Source organism: Leucoraja erinacea, chromosome 4 (assembly GCF_028641065.1).
Source record: "Leucoraja erinacea ecotype New England chromosome 4, Leri_hhj_1, whole genome shotgun sequence".
Lineage (NCBI taxonomy): Eukaryota > Metazoa > Chordata > Chondrichthyes > Rajiformes > Rajidae > Leucoraja > Leucoraja erinaceus.
In genome coordinates, this window is record NC_073380.1 from 89,980,963 (window position 1) to 90,005,914 (window position 24,952).

Below are 24,952 nucleotides of genomic sequence, written 5' to 3' on the forward strand. Positions count from 1 at the left end.
TAAATAATGTTACCCGTAATTGTTTTGCAAGGATAGTATAGCATGATAAACTATTTTAAATTGAAGTTGTGCAGGTCAGAAACAGTTGAGCATAAAGATTTCAGGTCCGGGTGATGCAGCAGAAGTGAATGGATGCAAAACTGTAAGATGCATGAAAAAGTGAAGGACATTGATACAGTGAAAGTTATGGTTAAAGTGAGAGTTATATCCAAGATGTTAAAACTGCAGGCTGGCTAATAAACTGAACAGTGTATAATACTTTTATTCTGACAACCATTCTATAAAATAAACCAATAATCTTTTTCCTTAATATTACCTGTGGCTAATGACAAAAAACAGCACGGTGGCACAATGTTAGTAGAATTGTTGCCTCAGCTCCAGTGACAAGGTTAATTCCTAATCTCCAGCACTGCCTATGTGGAGTGCGCATGTGCTCCAGGTAACCCTATTAGTTTCCTCCAGGTGCTCCACTTTCCTCCCTCCTTCCCAAAAATGTGCAGGTTGGCAGACTAATTGCCTGTTGTAAATTGTCCCCTGGTGTGTACATCAATGGATAAATACACGGTGAGTTGATGAGAATGTGGGAACAATAAAAAAAATGGGATTGGTATAGGATTAGTATAAATGTGCAAATGTTTGCATGGATTCAGTGGACCATGCTCTATTTCTCTAACTCTCTGACCCTTGTTTAAAAACTCCGATAATCCGGCAGCCATGGGATATTGGTATGAGGGACAGACAGAACTTTGGATAATACATCTATGACAGCACTCTTTTACTTAACTTTTTTTTAAATCTGTTAACTAGTACTATAATAAATATTCCAGTGTGTTGGGTGAGTTTAAAGGGAAAAAAAGATACAAGCAATTTCAGACCATGATTCCAGCAACAAAACTAACTATGAACGAGACCCCTGGAGATCTTGACACCAACTCCAACTCTGCCCCCAGTCTCCACTGTAGTCTGGACCTTTGGCTTTAGCTGAAGACCCCACCTGCACTCCAGACCCCTGAATCAGACACGGCACTGTCAGGATTTCCAAACAGTCTGATGCCGGATTATCAGAGTTCCACTGCATTCTGTTCATGAAATCTCTCGGAGGATACAAATAAAGGAAGAAACATTCGCTATTGAAAATACATTATGATTTCTCACCAGATGGACATCATGTGTGGGAGACTGAAGCAAAGACTGACAAGGAGTTCTTTAAACCTGTAAGTGTCCTTAATCAGGTGGATATGTTGTAGTACCTCTGTACAGTTGGGTAAATGTGAAGCATTATTATTGCAGAATTGGCATTTAATGGTAAAGTAACAGGGTGATTAAGTTACTTGGCTAATGGTTAAAATGCTGAGTCATTGATCGAGAGATACGAGTTTAAATCCTACCAAGGCAGCTGGGGAGTTTAAATTCAACTAATAAAACAAAGCTGGATTTAAAAAAAAATGTTTAATTCAGAAATGGTAAGTACTACTAGTCTGTTGTAAAATCCTATCTGGTTCACTTATGTCCTGTAAGGGAAATCTGGCATCCTTACTGTGTCTGAACTACATAGCAGTCCAGACAACACAGCATTGTTCATTTTTAGCTGCCTTATCAGTTTTGGGGACACATAGAGATGCTGGTATTGGTAGCAATCCCCACGTCTTGTGCACATTTAAAAGAATCAGATATTCCAGTTTTTCTTCCCTTATTTTTAAAAGTAAAGCTAAACAGATATCGCCACCAAGGAAGTTTGTTCACAGTTAATTCTAAACTGATTGTCAAAAACTAACAAACATCTGACTGTGGACTTCAATCCATAATTAATAAACAGAATAAGCAGTTTGTTTTTATTAGACCAGGGAATGAATGACATACCAGCTAAAAGAGCAACGGCGGGGAGTAATGATGGTAATATTTCAGACGCTCAGATGATAATAAGTAATTCTTGAAATTATTATCAATAATTCAGCACGCCACTTCAGCTAATTCCCATCTTTTCCCCTGAAATCATAAGAAAACTGTTTCAGTTAGTTAGTCAGTTTAAGTTAATTGGTTATAACTTGCTTTGCATAGGGGCCACTGAGCATACACAGTGATGTCAAATAATACTCAGTGTGCTGGTTTAGATGTCACTTGCATGAAATCCTATTGCACTTGTGAAGCCCATAGTTAAAAGCCCTAATTGTAACTAGCCAAGGGATTCTGAAGCATCCATCTTCTCCAAGTTAGGTGCTTATTTAATTTTTCATTGTTACTGATTTCAATTCCTAATGCCTACCACTATCCGACTTCCTTTCAATAACTTCTGAACTTCTTCTGTGTTGGGTTATCTCCATTAGCTCTCATAGATCATCTCGCTGCTCCTGACCGTGTCCCTGATTCTTGCTCACTATCTCATTCTCCCAATTATCATCCCTTTGTTCATCTCTCAGTCCCACTCTTAACCTGGTTCTCAACATACGTCTGGCAGAACCTTTGTTTGAGATTGCAGAAGGTGTACAGTTGTGTGTGTGAGGTGCATTCTGTCACACATGATGCCTTTGTCCCTGCATTAGACTGAATAGGAATGGCTGCCGCTTTTACTCCTTTTTATGCTCATGGCAAATTCTCAGCCAGTGCCACTAGAGTATTCATGGAGAATAAGCCTCCGTATGTGCATTAAAATCTCTCATCAACGTGCTTCATCATTGTGCAACTATAGGCTAACAAATGTTTGCAATTCACGGTACTGATTAATGCTCAAGTTTTTTGTCCCACGATCACAACTTTACGAATTTAAGGTGGCACAATGCTGCTAACCCTCAATTCCAGGGACCTGGGTTTAAATTCTGTTCTCTGCTGCTGTCTGGTGCACTTTACATATTGTCCAGAGCTGGCCTTAAGCCAATTGGACCAATGGCTCCCAATTGGGCCCCGGGCCTAAGGGGGCCCCGCACTAGAGTAATCTACTCTTGGCTCGGGGAGATCTACCCTGGGTGGGTGGAGAGAGGGATGAACAGAGAGTAGAGGGGTGGAGGTGAAAGAAAGAGGCAGACGGGGAGGGGGGGTGTGAGGGGGAATGGAGAAGGGGGAGAGGGGGACGTGGGTCGTTCCCTCACGGCCACGGGGCAGCGCTCCCGCCCCTCCAGTCGCCGTGCTTCACGCACACAGCCCCAGCTCCACCCCTCTCTCTCCCTGGGGAGATGCGGTGAACAATACAGGGAGGGCCGGGCCGGGGGTTAGAGCAACGTTTACAAACATCGGCCTCAGCTCACACCCGTCCAACCGGACCCCGGCATCCACTCCCACCACCGGCCCTCTCCCTCCCTTCTCCCCTCCCTCCCTTCTCTCTCCCTCTCTCCTTCCCTCCCTCCTTCCTCTCTCTCTTTTCCGTTTTCTCCTTCCCTCCCTCCCTTCTTTCTCTCCTGCCCTCCCTCCCTACCCTTCTCTCCTTCCCTCCCACACACATCAAGTATCAAGTATCTTTTTTTTTAAATTTATTTCTCCCACACAATTGATCAATATATACAATATTGTCATTCAGACAAACAAAATCAGTCTGAACGGAATTTTTTTCATACAATCGCACACAGACAACTTTTACCACACCCCCACACACACACTCTGTGGCCCACCACACACACATATACACACACACACAGTGCACACACAATTTGACACACACACCACAAACAATGTCCCCCACACGTGCCACTCACACACACACACACACACCACACACACACACACCCTACACAGCATCCTTTATTGTCATTCAGACCTTTCAGTCTGAACGGAATTTCATACATCACACACAGACAACTAAAACACACACACACACAACTAAGTTAGGATGGGGTAGAAGCCCAAAGGGTGGGATGGGGCTGAAGCCCAAAATTTAATGCCTGGACTAGTTTTTCACCAATGGTTATTAGTTTTCCTGGATCTATTTAATTAAATTACTTTTTTTTTCATTTCACAGTCACTAAAATAAGTGGTATTGTAACTATGTACTTTTCAGAGGTGATCTACATAATTTGTTTGTTACTTGTAGGCTTACATGTATGCGATTTTATATTAAAATGGAGCTTAGATCTGTTTGGTCCATTAACTCACAGGCACTTTTTAAGCGAACATTTTGATTACTTTCCATTCTACCATAGAGATATAAAGTCTATAATAGACTTTATTTATATTTCTATGATTCTACAGACCTTGGCTGGGAACCAGGGGCTCATTAAATTGTTACCAATTGGGCCCCGCACCTCCTAAGGCCGGCCCGGATATTGTCCCTGTAGGACTGTGGGGATTTCCACAGGTTACTCAGGTTTCCTCCCAATCCCAACGATGCTCAGGCTGACAGGAGAATTGGCCACTGGAAATTGTCTCTGGTGGCAAAAATCTGGGGGTGAAATGAAATGAATGTGCGGAGAAATGTTGGTTGTAGTGTAAACTGGTGCTTGAAGGTCAACACGGGCTCAATGGTCTGAAAGGCCTGTTTCCATTTTGCATGACTCAATGAATCTAATTCACTGCAGAATCTGCCGATGGTCTTCTGAGCATTTTATCAAGTCTTTTTTTTATTTTCTTGGTTGCAGAATACACTCATTGTTGAAATTCCGCCCTATCGGAACCAGCGCATTACCAGCCCTGTTCAAGTTTATTTCTATGTCTGCAATGGGAAACGGAAGAGGAGCCAAAGTCAGCGCTTTTCCTATCTACCAGCTAATGGTAACTGCTCACATTGAAATGGCTACATATCTATCATGTTCCAATTCAAGCATCTTACTTTCCCCTGAATTGAATTCCCATATCTCTAGCTGTGAGGGCCATAGTTTCTGGGGACCTGCCACCCCCCTTCTGCTCTACATCCCCAAAACACTAGCTCTACCTTTGGATAAGATGTTCCTCAAAGTGCACTTCATGTTTGGGTCTGTCCTAATATCTTCGTGTGTGGCTTGATATTATTTTTTCTTGAATAGCATAAGAAGTGCCTTGGGCACTTGTACTATATTAAGGACGCAATATGCATTTAAGCTATGAAATTCAGAGAGAAAAGACAAACTGTTTAAAAAAAACCAGGGTCCAATTGCAACATTTTGTTGTTTGACTAAACTTCAATCAATTAATTAGTACAAGAGACCAGTCAACCTAACATCTCTGGTAGGTTCGTAGCTGGAGAGGATTCTCAGGATTGAGATGTACATGTATTTGGGAAAACAGGAGTTGATTAGGTATGGCCAGCATGCTTTTACGCATGGGAGATCATGTCTCAGAGAAATAGCCAAGAAGGTTTATGAAGGCTTGGCCAAATGGACTTCAGCAAGGCCTTGAAAAGGTTTCCAAATGGTAGGTTGCTTTGAAAGGTTTGATCACATGGGATTCAGGGAGAGATCGATTCAAAATTGGCTTCATGGTCAGAGAGAAAGTGTGGAAGGTTGTTTTTAACACTAGTACCCTTTGACTAATGGTACAGCAGGTCTCGGGGATCAGCACAGGGCCCATTGCTGTTTGTCATCTATATCAACGATTTGGCTGAGGATGTACAAGGCTTGATTAGTAATTTTACGGTGACACACATCGACTGTGAAGATGGTTATCAAGAATTGCTGCAGGATCTTGATCAGTGGGCATGTGGCCAGAGGAATGGCAAATTAAGTCAAACCAGGGCATGACCTTGACAGTGGACCATAGGGACCTGGAGAGTGTTTTTGAGCAAAGGAATCAAGTAGTATGAGTGTAAAGGTCCCAGAAAGTGGCATTGCAGGTAGATAGGGTGGTGAGGAAGATTTTTGGCATGCTTGCCTTCATCATTCAGGGAACTGAATGTAGAAGTTGGGACGTGTGTAGGAAGGAACTGCAGATGCTGGTTTAAACCGAAGATAGACACAAAAAGCTGGAGTAACTCAGTAGGGCAGGCATCATCTCTGAAGAGAAGGAATGGATGACATTTCAGGTCGAGACATTTCTTCAGACGTTGTGTTAGAGTTGTACAAGACGTTGATGAGACTGCAATTGGAGTGTTATGCTCAGTTTTGGTCACCCTGCTCAAGGAAAGATGCCATTAAGCTGGAAAGAGTGCAATGAAGATTAAGGAGGATGTTGCAATGACTGGAAGGGATGATCTATAGGGAAGTTTGGGCAGGCTAGCACTTTATTCCATGGAGAACAGGAGACTAAGGAGTTATCTTTTAGAGGTGCATGACATCACAAGGGGAAGAAATAAGGTCAGTGCGCAGTGTTTTCGCAGGGTAAGGGAATCAACAACTAGAGGACAGGACACAAAGTTTAAGAGAGTTCTTTGCATAGAATGTTCACATAATCAGTTGTGATGACATGGAAGGGCAATTTTAGTGTTTTATTATTTAACGGTCTTAACACGAATCGACACCCATTCCTTCTCACCAGCGATGCTGCCTGTCCGCTGAGTTATTCCAGCTTTTTGTGTCTATCTTCTATCTATATATAGATATAAATATAGATATGGATATATAGATAAAGATATATAGGTAAATATATGAAATAAAGTGCATTCAGAATGTATTCAAACCCCTTCACTTTTTCCACAATTTGTTACGTTATAGCCTTATTCTGAAATGGATTAAATTCATTTGATTTTAATCATCAATCTACACCTAATACCCCATAATAAAAAAGTGAAAACAGGTGCTTGGAAATTTTTGCATAGTGCTTTTAAAAAAAAGCCTGAAATATCACATTTAGATAACTATTCAGACCCTTTGTTATGACACTCAAAATTGAGCTTAGGTGCATTCTGTTTCCATTGATTATCCTTGAGATGTTTCTGCAACTTGTTTGGAGTCCACCAGTGGTAAATTAAATTGATTGGACATGATTTGGAAAGGCACACACCTGTATGTATAAGGTCCCACAATTGACAGTGCATGTCAGAGCAAAAACCAAGCCATGAAGATGAAGGAATTGTCCGTAGACCTCCAAGACAGGATTGTGTCGCGACAAAGATCTGGGGAAGGGTATAAAACAATTTCTGCAGCATTGCAGGTCCTGAAGAGAACAGTGGCCTCCGTCATTCTTAAATAGAAGAACTTTGGAACCACCAGGACTCTTCATAGAGCTGGTCGCCCAGCCAAACTGAGCAATCGGGGGAGAAGGGCCTTGGTCAGGGAGGTGACTAAGAACCCGATGGTCACTCTGACAGAGCTCCAGAGTTCCTCTGTGGAGATGGGAGAACCTTCCAGAAGGCCAACTATATCTGCAGCACTCCACCAATCAGGCCTTTATGGTAGAGTGGCCAGATGGAAGCCACTCCTCAGTAAAAGGCCCATGACAACCCATTTGGAGTTTGCCAAAAGGCACCTAAAGGACTATCAGACCATTAACTATTTGGAATTTAATTGAGGCCTGAATGTCAAGAATCAAGTCTGGCACCGCTCATCCCCTGGCCAATATCATACCTACTGTGAAGTAAGCTGATGGCAGCATCATGCAGTGGGGATGTATTTCAGCGGCAGGAACTGGGAGACTAGTCAGAATCGAGGGAAAGATGAACGGAGCAAAGTACAGAGAGATCCTTGATGAAAACCCGCTCCAAAACATTCAGGACCTCAGACTGGGTCGGAGGTTCACCTTCCAACAAGACAACGACCTTAATCACACAGCAAGATATCGCAGGAGTGGCTTTGTCTGTGAATGTCCTTGAGTGGCCCAGCCAGAGCCCGGACTTGAACCCGATCGAACATCCCTGGAGGAACCAGACAATAGCTGCGCATCGACACTCCCCATCCAACCTGACAGAGCTTGAGAGGATCTGCAGAAAAGAATGGGAGAAATTACCCAAATACAGGTGTGCCAAGCTTGTAGCATCATACCCAAGAAGACTTGAGGCTGTAATCGCTGCCAAAGGTGCCTCAACAAAATACTGAGTAAAGTGAGTAAAGGGTCTGAATACTTATGTAAATGTGATATTTCAGTTATTTCTTTTTAATTACTTTGCAAACATTTCTAAACACCTGTTTTTTTATTAGGGGGTATTGTGTGTAGATTAATGATTAAAAACATGAATTTAATCCATTTTAGAATAAGGCTGTCACGTAACAAAATGTGGAAAAAGTGAAGGGGTCTGAATACTTTCTGAATGCACTGTACATGGATATATAGATGAAAATAGATGATGATATATAGATAAGGATTTTATATATATATATTATATTTAGTGTTAGTTGTACACCTGACGTATATCTCAATTTAAAATCGAAGGTATAGATATAGAATTCATTTTTCCATCAGATGAGATAAATTTATAACAATTTTTCTTTGTGGAAAGTGATTTTGCATAAGTAGTGATGCACATATCATCATGCTCGGTGTTTTGCCTAATATAATTGGCATATTTCTACATATTTGTGGTGTATTGAATAGCTTCCTATAAACCCGCACCTATCATGGGACAATGTCCATACATACTGTTTGGGCTGCAGTGCTCTCAATTAATCTGCAATGAATGTTACATTACCAGAACATAAGAAATAGAAGCAGATCTGCTGAGACTATACATGCGTTCAATACGATCATGGCTGATTTCATATTATAATCATAATTAATTTATTAGCCAAGTATGTTTTGTAACATACGCGGAATTTGGTTTGGCATACAGTCATACCAAAAAAGCAACAAGACACACATTAAAAAAATTGACATAAACATCCACCACTGTGGGTGCTCCCTATTCCCCACTGTGATGGAAGGCAATAAAGTATTTTCTTTCCTCCTTTTCTCCCGCGTACGGGGGAGTCGAACCATCCGCAGTCGGGGCAATTGAAGATCCCGCAGCTGGCGATCGAAGCTCCCGCGATCGGGGTGATCGAAGCTCCCGCGATCGGGGTGATCGAAGCTCCCGCGATCGGGGCGGTTGAATCTCCTGCGGCTTGTCGGTCGTTAACCAGGGACCGGTAGCTCCACAATGTTAAAGTCCGCAGGCTTCCACGGTTGGAGCTCCCAAAGCCACAGCAAGAGACCGCCAGCTCCATGATGTTAGGCCGCAGTGCAGACGGAGATACAACAAGGAAATATTTTTGTCTCCGTCGAGGAAAGACACAAAAAGTTTCCCCTACCTCCCCCCACATAACATAAAACTAAAGATAAACTGAAACATACATTTTACAACAAACTAAAAACACAAACAGGGAAAAAGACGAGACTGACTGTTGGCGAGGCAGCCATCGTACGGCACCCACTGGTGATATCTTTCCCTGTTCCCCATCTAATCCTCAAAACATTTACTTTCCATTATGTCCAACTAACTATTGATCCTTATTGTTAGAATTGCTGTTCAGACGATACACCATTTGTTTTTAATTCAAGTATAACATCCTTAGAAATGTCTTATACATTTTAGAAATCTAGACAGAAGTGAGATCCCCTGGTACTTTCAAAAGTGGCACCAGCAATTTTATACAAGGAAGAATCAGATAATAAAACAAAAGATGATTGATCTGATATTATCACTGTATGGGTATAAATATGTGGGATTCTATTGCATTCATGGAGCAGTTATCAATTTCAGATTATTTAAAAACACAGAGGGAGCGGGATGGACAACACCAATATGTTGCTGTATGCTGCAAATTAACTGCATGGATATTTAACGCATTCCTCAGGAGGTCCAAGGAGGCTCGGACTTTTGTAAAATTTTCTTTCTCATCACATTGGCGTCATGCTCACATGAGCCATGTGTGGTTTTTTATTACATAAATGTATCTGATTAGTTATATGGAATTTATTATATCAAAATAAATAAATCAGCCAAACTAATTCATGCAGAATGTACACTCCATGCCAACCACCTTCCACACAACTTCATCTCTTAATATATTATCTCCTCCTCAGCTCACATCTAAATTGGCCTTAAATGCATTAATGGCACTTGCCACAATTGGTTTGCATTCTCTCCCCTCAATGGGTGAAGATGTTTCCAAATACTAAAGGGCATTGTTTTAAGATGAGGGGGGGAAAGGAGATATGTGAAGCAGGTTTTTTCACACAGTGATAGGTGCTTGGAATGCGCTGCTCTTGCGAGATGGTTGTAGCAGATACAATAGCAATGTTTAAGACGTTTAGAGTGGCAAATGAACAAGCAGGGAATGAAGGAATATGGACCATGATGAAAGACATTCTTGCCATGGAGTACAGAGAAGGTTCACCAGACTGATTCCTGGGATGGCAGGACTTTCCTATGAAGAAAGACTGGATAGACTCGGCTTGTACACGCTATAATTTAGATGAATTTAGAAGATTGAGGGGGGGGATCTTATAGAAACTTACAAAATTCTTAAGGGGTTGGACAGGCTGGATGCAGGAAGATTATTCCCAATGTTGGGGAAGTCCAGAACAAGGGGACACAGTTTAAGGATAAGAGGGAAGTCTTTTAGGACTGAGATGAGAAAATCATTTTTCACACAGAGAGTGGTGAATCTGTGGAATTCTCTGCCACAGAAGGTAGTTGAGGCCAGTTCATTGGCTATATTTAAGAGGGAGTTAGATGTGGCCCTTGTGGGGATCAGGGGGTATGGAGAGAAGGCAAGTATGGGATATTGATTTGGATGATCAGCCATGATCATATTGAATGGCGGTGCAGGCTCGAAGGGCCGAATGGCCTACTCCTGCACCTATGTTCTATGTTTCTATGTGCAGGCGGATGGACTAACTTTAAATTGGCATCACGGTCTGCATGGACTTTATGGGCGAAACGGCCTGTCCTGTGCAGTTCTATGTTTTCAATGATCTATAACACGTGCCAGAAGGAAATGGGTCCCATTTGAATTGACCAACATTTCACTGCTGAGATAATATGACACCACTGCCAGTTCTCCAAGTGTCATTGTGACAAAGACTTGACATCCAGGGTAAGTTGAGGACTGGAGCTGGAGGCAATGATAGTGAAGGGTCTTATCCCAAAGAACTTGGAAACATTACATTCCCTCCAGGGCATCTCTGATGAACAATGTATTCAAGAATCTCCAATGAAGTCTGTGAGTGCAGAGATACAGTATGTGACGTTCTGTGAGAAGATCTTTACCACACACTGGCACCTGAACTAATCTGTGCTGAGGTCAATATCATCATGTAATTCAATCTCATGATCTCACCTCATGATCTTTCTTTGTGGCCGCTGCCAATCTCGGGTATGTTGGGGATTCAAGAACCAGAGGACATAGATTTAAGGTGAGGGGAGGAAAAGATTTGATAGGAACCGAACCTGAGGGGTAACTTTTTCACACAAAGGGTGCTGGGTACACAAAGGGTGCTGGGTGTATGGAATGAGATGCCAGTGGAGGTAGTTGGGGCAGGTACTATCACAACATTTACGAAACATTTAGACAGGTACATGGATAGGACAGATTTAGATGAATATTGGCTTAATGTAGGCAGGTGGACTAATGTTGGTTCAATTGCATGTCAAAATCACTCACCCTGATTATTGGCCAATGTTGATTCTGATTATGGACCTTCATCCCACTCCTTGAAAATAAGCCCTCTTGTTTCAATCTTTTTATCATCCCAGCACTTTCCAAAGCAAAACAGCTGATCGTTGAAATTCATGATCTCATGATCTTTCTTTGTGGCCGCTGTCAATCTCTGGTATGTTGGGGATTCAAGTGAACTCACTGTGGTGGATGTTAATTTGTGTTTATTGTGTGTTTAGTTGTTTATTATTATATGTATGGCTGCAGGCAATGACATTTCGCTCAGACTAAAAGGTCTGAATGACAAATAAAGGATCTAATCTAATCTAATCTAATCTAATCTAAAACAATCCTCCCCTTTCTCTGATCGAGAAGACCCAGTTCCAGTTCTTCTCCCCACACTCTGTCAGGCACAGCACACACCCCCCAACAGGGGTAAGTTGTTGGCATCCAACCTCCTTAATGCTGCCTTGGTATCAGCCTACAGCTCATACCTTTTTATGCAAGCTAAAGATTGCACAACGGGGGGGGGGGGGGGGGGGGGGGGGGGGGGGGGGGGGGGTCATGATTAGCAGGGCCCGTTATGCCTCTGTGCAACACCACCCATCAATGCATTTGGGTATACCCAAATATTTAGACCTATCACCTCTGAGCTTTGTTTTGTAAGAGACGGTTCATGCTAACTCCTGATCGTTCTTTGAAACAGTGAGGATGTTGGGTGATAAACAAAACAGATAAAACCACAGGATTTAATGCCTTAAGGAGCTAGACCGCTGGATTGGGAACGAAGTGCGACAGGACAGGCAATTTCTATCTAGAATTTGTATGCACCTAAGTCGATGCTCTAAAATATGGTAGCATTTAGCAGTAACATATTTCCTGCAAAAATAATGAGTTGCTACATGTAGCTGGGAGCTAACCCCAATGTGTATGTAAGTGACTACAGTTTTTCTTCAGTGAATTCTGTCAGAGTTCTGCCAAGGAGATTAGGAGAGTCCGTTTAGCAAATGCTTTCACCTGGTGTGGGTAAATGCTTCAGAAATACCTCTCTTTGATGGTATTTTGGTAACATAAGAACAAAGTACATTAGATTTACATCTTCAGCTGAACTTGGGTTGGAAAGGGAGTAATGAGTGCTTACAGATCCAAAGATTCTGATACGGGGTGTTTAATTAAGGATACGTATTCTCACCACCAGATTACTGCAAACAGCATAATAGCTAACTGCTGAAGTTCATGGGGAAGGTAAAAAGATTTATTGGTGTTCTGGTTGTTATAAGTGATACTAATAGAAGCTCTAATGTTTGCATAGAGCCAGTTACTGATGCAACAAAAATAGCAGTTTCTCCTTTGGTAATGTTGTTTCAAGTTCCAAAAGTGAGAAATGTCTACCCAGACACCTTGGAATGGGCACAGTGTGAGCGTGAACAAACTATAGGTTTGAGTTTCCATTGGGTCAACACTGGAAAAATGCTTTAAGTGTTAGTCACAGCTTGGCTAGTAGGATGTGTTTTTTACGGAAAAAAAAATCGTAAACTTCTTAATTAAATCTCCTTTTGCCAAAAGAAAGTGTTATTTGAACTTCAATGGGTGTATACAAACTCAAAATGAAGTGCATTTATCAAGGGCAGAAGCCTGGAGCAAAGAATGAGGGCATTTTCCCTGTAACAATGTCAACTTTGCAAGAGCTGTCCAAAATTAAACCCCAGTCCCGAATCTTCGGCTTCAAATATTTATCCTTCTTTTTCTTAAAGAATGCACTGGTTTCTGCCTCAGCCACCCTTGTGGTAAAGCATTCTGGGCTCTGACAATTTTCTGGATAATAAAAGTAAAAATCTCTTCATGGTTCCCCTGACTGCCTTGGTGATCATTTTAAATTCTCGTAGATTTTCCAACCAGGGGAAATACTGCTTCAACCATTGCAACGGAGGTTGGTATGGACACATAGCTTGCTGCAAACATGCTATTATGTCGCAAACAAAGTCTATTTACTTGGAAAACACCTGAGCAACCTGTCCCAATAAAAGTAAGGTATTTTATTCCCAGAGAAATGTAACCAGTGGAGGATAGTTTTATGCATTAAATCAATCATTTTATTTTATTCATGGAACAAGAAGATCGGTGTGTTTTATGATCCATCCCAATTTCTCTGGAACTGAGAGACTTGCTAAGCCATTTCTAAGATGGTTAGGATACTAATTCTACATTCCGAATGTGTTTGAATTTAATTTAATTTAATTTAATACTTGAATTTAAACTTTGCCAGACAGGATTTGAACCAATGCATTTAAATCAATTGCCTAGAATTTGTCAGTGAGGTAAAACTCTAATAATTTGGTACAATTGGGACTGGTGGTGGCACCACATGAGCAGATTTTCCAGATAATGGAATACTATTCCTATTCAAACACTGACACATCTTTAATTAGATGTTACATGCTATTAAAATAAAGCGCGGTAAACCCAGTCATATATAAGGGACTGCAGGAACTGAAGCCCCAGAACTTGGAAGGGAGCACGGAAACTGGGGCCCCAACATATCAAAAGAAAGTGTGGGAATCAAGATTCGGGCATATTGAAAGAGAGTGTGAGATCCTGGGAGGTTGGAAGAAAGCAGAGGAACTAGAGTCCTGGGAGTGGGAAAGGAGATAGAATCCAAGGGCCCAACATATCATAGAAACATAGAAAATAGGTGCAGGAGTAGGCCATTCGGCCCTTCAAGCCTGCACCGCCATTCAATATGATCATGGCTGATCATCCAACTCAGTATCCCATACCTGCCTTCTCTCCATACCCCCTGATCCCTTTAGCCACAAGGGCCACATCTAACTCCCTCTTAAATATAGTCAATGAACTGGCCTCAACTACCTACTGTGGCAAAGAATTCCACAGATTCACCACTCTCTGTGTGAAAAATGATTTTCTCATCTCGGTCCTAAAAGTCTTCCCTCTTATCCTTAAACTGTGACCCCTTGTTCTGGACTTCCCCAACATCGGGAACAATCTTCCTGCATATCAGAAGGAAGCGTGGTATCTTGAACCCCGGTAAATTAGAAGGAAGCATGAGAACTGGTGAGTGGGAAGGGAGTGAGGCAACCATGGCCCTGGTAAATTGGAGGTTGGGGGGGCACAGTGTGCAGTGGTAGAGCTGCTGCCTTACCGAGCCAGTGACCCAGGTTCCATTCTGACTCTGGGATCTGTCAGTGCAGAGTTTGTACGTTCTCCCTGTGACTGCGTGGGTTTTCTCCGTGTGTTCCGGTTTCCTCCCAAGCTCCAAAGACATGCAGGTTTGTAGGTTAATTGGCTTCTGTAAATTGTCCCGAGTGTGTAGGATCGTGCTGTTGCCTGCACAACTCTCTGGAGTGGCAAGGAGTGCTGACCCTCTGAGAAAGGAAGTGTTTATCCTCACTCAGAGACCCACAATTCTGAAACCATTACCCAAGTTGTTGATACCTTTGCTGGAAGAAATATTCTCTCAGCATCCACCCTGCCAATTCCCCTCAGAAGCTATGTTTCATTGAGATCACATTTCCATTCTTCTAAATTCCAAGATTGTAGGGCTAGCATGTCCAGACCTCTGTTCATGCACCAGTCCCTTAATTGTAGAAATGAACCTGGGAACCTTCATTTGACAGACTTTGTACATTGGAGGTGCCGCTTACAGTGCACTCGGGATTACAGCGTTAAACTAAACTTTAACTTGAAAGAGCAGTAGAAGACGAGTAAATTGTAATTTCACAAAGGGAACTGGAATGGAATTATCTGCAATACATGGAAGAGAAGAGAAGGCCAACTGCAAAGCTCTTTCAAAATACTTGTATGGATATTCTGGACTAATTATCTATTTTATTAACATTTTAGAAACATAGAAATTAGGTGCAGGAGTAGGCCATTCGGCCCTTCGAGCCTGCACCGCCATTCAATAAAATCATGGCTGATCATCCAACTCAGTATCCCATACCTGCCTTCTCTCCATACCCCCTGATCCCCTTAGCCACAAGGGCCACATCTAACTCCCTCTTAAATATAACCAATGAACTGGCCTCAACTACCCTCTGTGGCAGAGAGTTCCAGAGATTCACCACTCTCTGTGTGAAAAAAAAGTTCTTCTCATCTCGGTTTTAAAGGATTTCCCCCTTATCCTTAAGCTGTGACCCCTTGTCCTGGACTTCCCTAACATCGGGAACAATCTTCCTGCATCTAGCCTGTCCAACCCCTTAAGAATTTTGTAAGTTTCTATAAGATCCCCTCTCAATCTCCTAAATTCTAGAGAGTCTAAACCAAGTCTATCCAGTCTTTCTTCATAAGACAGTCCTGACATCCCAGGAATCAGTCTGGTGAACCTTCTCTGCACTCCCTCTATGGCAATAATGTCCTTCCTCAGATTTGGAGACCAAAACTGCACGCAATACTCCAGGTGTGGTCTCACCAAGACCCTGTATTATATTGTATTATATATGATATTTATATTGAGGTTTAAATGTTCCGATATAGTTATACCTATGGGCCTATCCCAACTACCCAACTTTTTCGGCGGCTACCGGCACCCGTCATAGGTGGTTGCAGGTCGCCGAAAATTTTCACCATGTTGAAAATCCATTGGTGACCAGAAAGACGCTACGACTCTTTGGGTGACTGAGGAGACTACTCACGACCACATAGGCGACATTCTGGCGACATGTCGCGGGGTGAAGCCTGTATGGTCATGAGTAGTCGCCCAAAGAGTCGTACCTTGTTCTGGTCGCCGCTGGATTTTCAACATGTTGAAAATTTTCAGCAACCTGCAACGACCTATGACGGGTGCCAGCAGTCGCCAAAAAAAATCACGTAAGTGGGACAGGCCCATGAGGCACTGCCCTAAGAATACCTCATAAGTCAATTCTGACATTAATCCGTTATATATAATAGTACTTTTACGTTATAAAAAACACTCAAATTGTGACCTAACCAATATTAGGACAAATATTTAATTCACTGTTCGTGCAGTCCATACCCATTTGATGAAATACAGATTTTTTAAAGAAATGTTGAAAGAATTGTTAGAGAATTTATCTTTGACATTCACAGAGAATTATGTATTTGACCCTGTGGTCTACCCCATACATCGATGTTTCTATTCTTCATCTTTCTAGAATCTATTATCTCACAGATCCACATCTGCCGCATCTGTATTTCTGCTTTTTGCTCCCCACTAAACCAATCCCAATTGTCATTTGCCTACAGATTTTAAAATATGGTTTCTGTATTAATGTCCAAGTCCTCTCCATTTTGAACTGAGGACAGTTTTCACCTTATTCCTTTCCTCTGTGTCTAAATGCTGCTTCTTCTCTGCATGTCTGTGTTCCTTTATGGTTTGTACCATATGCCTGTAATTTCTTTTTCAGGTGCCCTTTTAAAAAAAACTTTTGAATGCCCATACAGGATAAATGTGCACCATCTAATCAATAACTTCTTTAAATAACACAGTAAGATTTGTTAAATGCAGTTTTGGCTTTGACAGACGAATTTCATCTTAAATTACGATTATGCAATCTGTTCATCTTACTATTTTATGCATTGCACACCTCAATCATAAAACATTTATTGCCCAGTTAGCAAATCAAGGAAGTTTGAAAACATATCAACCAGAAACTCTGATATCTTGCATCATTCAGTAAGGTATATTGCATGTTCCCTGGCTGTTGGTTTAGCTGTGAACCAACTCTAAGTCTCCTGAATCTCCTTGAGAAGGAACAGTGCTAGACACCTGTTTTTTTTGGTGGAAAGCTCAAAGTTGGGCAGGAAACAGAGAGCCCATTCACAAAATTGGATGGTTGACATTAAGGCATGTTAATTTGCCTGTCTAAATTTGTTTCCTCCTGCTGACATGACTTCCAGCAACGTTTCAATTGCAGTCTTGGCACTGGAGGTATGTCACATCATTGCTCTGCACCATTTAGCTCCAAAGCATTCCATGAAATAAGCTGAATTGAGGTGTACTAAACCAAATTAAATTTCCTGCATTCTCGTAACTAACCACCGTCAAAAAAACCCACATCAACGATTAAATCATAAGTTATTTTATTCACTCTTAAAATAATTTAATTAATTACTGTATGATTCAAAGAGCCACAGGTTTGTTTCTGTATTATGCTTCCCTTATTATGGCATAAACTTAATGAAGTGGTACATTATCTGACTTTATGGTCAAAGTTTATAATGGTCAGTGAGAATACACTCTTTGTCACTGACCTTGGGGGGGGGGGGGGGGGGGGGGGGGGGGGGGAGAGCGCTACCTCTCAAAAATACCCTCCTTTTTCCACAAAACAAAAAAACTGCAGTTGTTGGATATCTGAAATAAAACAGAAAATATTGGAAATACTTGCAGGACAGACAGAATCTGTGGCTAGAGAAACACTTAACATTTCAGTCTCTAGAGCTCTCATTAGAACTAGGGACATTTCCTATACATCAGTTCAAGTGGATATTTTGGCATCCAATGCAGAGATCTCAGGTTGGGGTGGGAGATGTTTTGGCCATAGGACCAGATGGAAAACAGACCAGAGCGCAGAAAGATCGTAATACAGTGAATTGAGGTATTGTTGGATTTGGTACCAATATTGGTTAGAAAGTACAGGATGAATCAGTAAATTGAACATGTAACAAAACAAAGTAAGATCAGCACAGTTTTGAATAAGCTCAAGTATATAAAAAATAGAACGCTGATCAATATAGTATTGAATTCCAATGGTATCAGACGCATGGATGCATGTTTCAGCAGAGGAGATGTGTGATATGCAGAAGCTGATGAGTGGTAGCGTGGTGATAGGAAGAATGTGGAAGGTCCAATCGAGGTCAAGTTAGAACCAGGGTGATGAGCAATCTGATTCAGACTGAGAATTTAGCTACAGAAGGAGGTGAAAGTGAGGGAATCTATGTGCAGGGAATGGAGTATGTATTAGGACCAATGATAGTATGGATATCTCTGATATTTCTTGGCCATTCCCATTCCATTTCCACATGGAGAGATGAAATCTCTAGTTTTTTTACACATCTGATGGTTAGCAAGATGCAATTAGTTGGACTGCTGCAACACACTTCCAGGAAAACAGGTTCAATCTGTATGAAATTTGCACATCATCCCTGTGACCACATGGGTCTTTGTTTTCCTCCCACTTTACAGGGAACATGCAGATTGACAGGTTATTTGACCACTCCAAATTGCCCCAAGCATGTGGGTCTGCGGTAAAACCTAGGGAGAGTTGATGTCAATGTCGGGAGAATAAGGCAGGATTAGTGCAGGATTCCTAACGAGTGCTTAGTGGTCAGTCTGGCCTGGGCAGGCAGAAAGAACGCTTTCTGTGCTGTATGATTATGATTCAGTGCAGCCGTAACATTAACAAATATTGCCACTCTTTCACCCAAAAGAGAGCAGTTAAATCCCAGAGCCTACCATCAAAGAGCAAGCAGAGAACAGTGCCTGAAACACGAGGTATCTGCACCTCCCCTCCATTTCATAGCTGTTGGCAATGAGAAAATTTTTTGTAATGAGTGCATTTAAAAAAAATTACCAACAAAGCAAGTGACGGTAAGGTGAGATAATTGGAGACCATTTGTTTGAAAGTCCAATCATTTCTCCTTCTAAAAATAAAGCAAATGCAATTAGCAGAGGTGCTTTCTGTGACCTTAATGACCTTCTGAAACTTTAGATTTTTAGGGAATGCAGAGTTCCATGAACAATTTATTCGTGAATAATTTATCCTTTATCTAACTGCAGAGCAATTAGTGCGAATCGGATTTGACAGTGGATTAGTTGATGTTATCTCAAGGTATTTATTTTCAAAATAATTTTTAATCATTGAGGGAGCTGAAGAGAACTGTCTTAAGTCTGGGTACTGGTTGCTGTGTGCCAATAAGTGAGAGGCATATTTTTAAAGCAATTATAGAATGATTAGAGCAGATATTTGTCTTCCATTGGCTGATGGGAACATGGAATTCACTGTCTGAAATTCTCGTGGTTGTGGAAATCCTAGAGTGTGGCCATTTGATGAGCCATAACCCACACGGCTCTGGAGGACTGAGAGCGGGGGAGTGTGATTTGCCTAAATAACTTTATTCTTTGGACAACGTCTTATGTCTTATTTCTGTCACATATTTCTTTGGTCTTTGAAACTACGCCAAAAAGATTGTGGACCTAAATTGTGCACCTTACAGTTTGCAATGGCTGCACCAAGCTTCAGCACATCTACTTGCAAGCGTTTCAAGATTTCAGAAAGTGCACTATTCGGCTATGAATTGCTTCTTACGCAGGGCTAGAGTACACACAGTGATGCAATGCTCATTTTAGTTTTGTTAATATAGCCCACGTTTCCAACAGATGATTGTGAAGGACAGTTTATAGACTGAAGGTCGTCGGCAAAATCATTGGTAGTTCTTAAGTAGGGAGCCTTGTGGTGTTTTGCAGAGTCAGCAGCGGATAAAGATTTTATTGCAGTGTAACATTTATATGTCCCATGTCTACTTTGTTGAAAAATAGCTGCTTAATGTACAATGAGCATCACTCTTGCAGTATTCCAGCTTTACTATGCTCTCAAGAAAATGTTTGCACCCAACACATGGGTAATTTCATTATTTTACGATGTACATTGTTGATAATTATTTTTCTAAGTGCCCAGAAGTGCTTGTTCCCACAGAATGAGACGTTATAATTAAAAAGGCTGTTCTGAATACTAAGTTGCATTAGAACAAATAGTCCTTTGTAATTGATTCCAAATTTTAAAAATAGTAAATTAACAACATGAATCACAGGAAGCCAGAGTTTCCTCATCGTTGCAAATAATTTGTAGTTTTTGGTAGGGAGTGCTGCAAATCCAAATTCCTAAAACGTTTAGATTTGAAATGAGGATTGTGGTAATACTGAAGACACTATGATTAGCGAAAACCCTATGAAGAGTTTTTACTTTCTGGGAGAGAGATCGCATTAGTTAAATGGATTTTTGCAGTAATCATACTAAAAACAAATTTGAATTTAGTGACTTTAACAACTTTCGATTATGGTGGGTGTACATGAGAAAAAATGAGTATGTTTATATTAAGATGTCTCTGAAGCTTTTGGTCAACCACTTCATTGACTCTGCTACCTGTAGTGTCAAACCGAAGCAGTGTGGATTCCAGACAGACTCTGCCCTGTTTACAAATACCGCCATTAATGTTCAGGGGAATTCTCTGCATGTACATTGCTGTAAATGTGGACCAAACTCCTCTCCAGGAGAATTGCTATTTTTTGTTTAAATACTGAGATTAACCCCATCTGGAATTAAGAGTATCCAGAACGTTTAAGGGACCAAGGATTTAAGATTATGTGAGGAATAGATAGTTAAAATACCTTTCCCAAGGGAAGGATCTCAAATACAAGAGGGCAGAAGTTTAAGATGAGAAGAAGTAATTTTAAAGGAAATCTGAGGGTTATTTGTTTTTACATGGAGTGTGGTTGATATATGTAACATGCTGTCAGAACAGGTGGAGGAATCATAGAAACATAAAAGATAGTAGGAATAGGCCATTTGACCCTTCGAGCCAGCACCGTCGTTCAATATGATCATCCAAAATCAGTATCCCGTTCCTGCTCTTTCCCCTTATCCCTTCATTCCATTAGCCATAAGAACTAAATCTAACCCTCTCCTGAAAACATCCAGTGAATGGGCCTCCACTGCCTTCTGTGGCAAAGAATTCCACAGATTACAACTCTCTGGTTGAAAATGTTTTTCCTCACCAGTCCTAAATGGCTTACGCCTTATTCTTGAACTGTGACTCCTGGTTCTGACCTCCCTCAACATGGGGAACATTTTTCCTGCATCTAGCCTGTCCAATCCCTTAAGTATGTTATATGTTTCTATAAGATCCCCTCTCATCCTTCTAAATTCCGGTGAATACAAGCCCAGTCGACCCATTCTTTTATCATATATCAGTCCTGCATTCCCGGATATTAACCTGGTGAACCTACGCTGCATTCTCTCAATAGCAAGAATGTCCTTCCTCAAATTAGGAGACCAAAACTGCATACAATACTCCAGGTGTGGTCTGACCAGGGCCCTGTACAACTGCAGTGGGACCTCCTGCTCCTAAACTTAAATCCTCTCACAGTGGAGGCCAACATGCCATTCATTTTCTTCACTGCCTGCTGTACCTGTATGCTTACTTTCAGTGACTGATGTACAAGCACACCCAGGTCTCGTTGCACCTTCCCTTTTCCTAATCTGACACCAGATAATAATCTGCCTCCTGTTCTTGCCACCAAAGTGGATAAACTCACATTTATCCACATTATACTGCATCTGCCATGCATCTGCCCACTCACCCAACCTATCCAAGTCACCCTGCAACGTCATAGCATCATCCTCGCAGCTCACTCTGCCAATCAGCTTTGTGTCATCCGCAAACTTGGAGATGCTACATTTAATTCCCTCATCTAAATTGTTAATATAGATTGTAAATAGCTGGGGTCCTAGCACTGAGCCTTGTGGCACTGCACTAGTCACTGCCTGCCATTCTGAAAAGGACCTGTTAATTCCTACTCTTTGCTTCCTGCCTACCAACCAGTTCTCTGTCCATGTCAATACCATACCCCCAATACCATGTGCTCTAATTTTGCACACTAAACTTTTGTGTGGGATCTTGTCAAAGGCTTTTTGAAACTCCAGATACACCACATCCACCACATCCACTGGCTCTCCCTTATCCATTCTACTTGGTACATCCTCAAACAATTCCAGAAGATTAGTCAAGCATGATTTTCCCTTCATAAATCCATGTTGACTGACCGATCCTGTCACTGTTTTCCAAATGTGCTGCTATTACATCATACAATTACTGTGTTTAAGGGACATTTAAGACATGAAGACTTAAAAATGGAAGGAATGGAAAGATATAGTCCTAATGTTGGCAAATGGGATTAATGAAGATGGGTGAAGAGATTGGCATGTGTATGGTAGGTCAAAGAGCCCATTTCTGTTTGGTATGACTCTGACTCTCCAAGGCTATGACATGAGTCATGAAGCCAGACTTTTCTATGTCTCTGTGGCATTTTTTTAAATCTTAGGCTTGATGTGAAATCGCTCACATGCAACATGCATCTAATGGGAGTATCAGGTCATCAGACCCTTCCATGAATATCCCACCATTTAATGGTCCAATGATTCAATTGTGCTTTATTTATCACATATGCAACTGCACAGTGAAATTATTTTTACATATGACACATGCAGACACCACCCTGTTTTGGCTCCATTTCCAAAGTCTGGTCAGCCCACGCACTCGGTGTTCTGGAGCAGTATCTGCTAACCGACATCTCTCTTCTCATCCTTGTCGGAAAGGGTCAGTCCTTGGTTACACATTAATATATATGGCATGTTACAGAGCACATAGCAATTTCAACTTGCTCATATCGGAATTTGAAGTAGGATTATTTCCCAAAATATCGTTTCACAATTGTTTGAGTCATCAGTCACATGAGTGGCAGCTGGAAAAAAATCAAACATCTGCTGGAATAATGATCAGATCTCCCTGGACCCGGCCTGCTGCCTGGATTCTCTCCCATCTGCAGCCTGCACCTTCCTTTTCCAGATGTGGAGGGATAACTGAACTTTGCCGGCAATGTCCCATCACCCTCTCCTGAACCCACCTCCCACTCCCTCAAGAGGGCTCCTGTGATAGTGAAGACCCTAAGTGACAGAGTGGAAGCTTTGTCCCAAAACCCATCAACATTTTGCCAGCTGTCAAAGCCTTTTAATTATTTTTTTAATGTCTCTCTGATAGAATAGATTTAAATAATTGGATGAAAAATATTTTTTTGTTTAAAACACTTTGAATTACAAAAATTACAGTCGCAATTATTATGTTTAAAAGGCACTTGGGCTGGTTCATGGATTGGAAAAGTTTACGAGAATATTGGCTCAATGCAAGCATATGGAACTATCTCAGGAAACACATTGATCGGTATAGTTTAATTTGTTCAAAGGACCTGTTTGCTTGCTATATAACTGTTTGATTCTATAATAATTCAAATAGATTTAAATTATTAAAACATTATGAAATATATATTTGAAACGTTAATTTTCAAGGATAATTAGAAATAAAAGCTATTCAAATAAATTTAAATAATCGTTACAGAATTTTATTAAAATTTTAATAAACGAACGTAATTAAAACTTTTTAAATACTATACAAATCAAAGCATCGGCTGTCTAAAAATCACTACTAAAATAAAATACATATTTAAAACTCAAAAATACTAAGAACAAGATTAATAAAAAACGAATCAAATGTATTTAAATAATTAAGTATTTAAAAAAAAAATTAAGAGTGTTTTATTAAAAAAAAGTCAAGAGTGTTTTATTGTCATAAGTCCCAGATAGAATAATGAAATTCTTACTTGCTGCAGCACAGAATATGTAAACATAGTATATGATAAACAAGAGAGAGAAATGAAAGGTTCAGTGTGTATATATACACACATACTCACGATATATATTTATATTCTTTATATACACATACACAAAAATCAAACAAAATAGTGCAATAATAATAATAATAATATAAATATCTTATATACTATGAAATAATAAAAAATCTGAAAATATAACAAGCCTACTTGTGCTAAACTTTTTTGCACAAAGGTCCATCAAATGGCAATACCAATTTGCCCTCCCCGTGTTAAACCTAAGGGGACAGATGAAAAGTGCAAGTAGTCCCTCTCTTCAACAGCCACTGGGCTCAATAGTGAGCCTTATGCAAACTGGAACTCAAATGTTCAAGCCTTCATTTTGTTGAAGATCAGTTGCCTTCCCAGTCAATTCGATTAGGCCAAATCTCCAAAGAAAGATAATTCAAATGCAATGCTCATTTGCCTTTCATTTCTGTTATCGGAGGACACATTTTAAGGCATTTTGAAAATCAGTGTAGAATCTGGCTTTGTGATGAACATTAATTTATTTCTGGAATTGGTATGGAATGAGAGTTTACCTGACGATTGAAGGATATTTTCATTGAAATGTCAAAAAGCAACATTCTATATTACATATCCTTGGGTTGTATTCTGAGAATTTAGAAAGTTAAGGGAGAATCTAATTGTATTATCAAGTCACAAAGAACCGATAGAGTAGAAAGGTAGAGTTTCTATCGGTTAGACAATATTATATTAGCGGTCATAGTTTAAGAGTAAGGTTGTCGTCAATAAAGTTGGGAAACGTAGAATGTGATGGAAATTTCCAAATGCCTTCTGTAAATAGCAGTTGCTAATTTTGAGATTGATACATTTTTGTTAACCTGCAAAGTGATACGATGAAAAAGACGGAAACAGATGGAGTTAGATCACAAATTATTCATCCTCTCAATGAATGGCGTTCGCACAGTCCTGTCTTTATGCAACAAACCCATTATCTACATTCAGATTCTCCCCATGCTGGGGAAAGATAACATTCAGAATAATCATATGGACTCTCTTGGGTAAGCGATTGTTGTAAATGCTGACCAGGAAGCAAGCAAGATAAAGTAGACCCGTGTTTGAG

General features: G+C 40.8%; 1 protein-coding gene across 1 annotated transcript in view; it reads left to right on the forward strand.

The window, feature by feature from the left end:
• The window catches only part of nfatc1 (nuclear factor of activated T cells 1), a 252,670-nt gene that overhangs the window by 100,048 nt on the left and 127,670 nt on the right, over positions 1-24,952 (forward strand). The window contains 2 exon segments of the mRNA XM_055634764.1: positions 1,159-1,214; positions 4,563-4,695. Of these exon segments, the coding sequence (XP_055490739.1) occupies positions 1,159-1,214; positions 4,563-4,695 (189 nt within the window).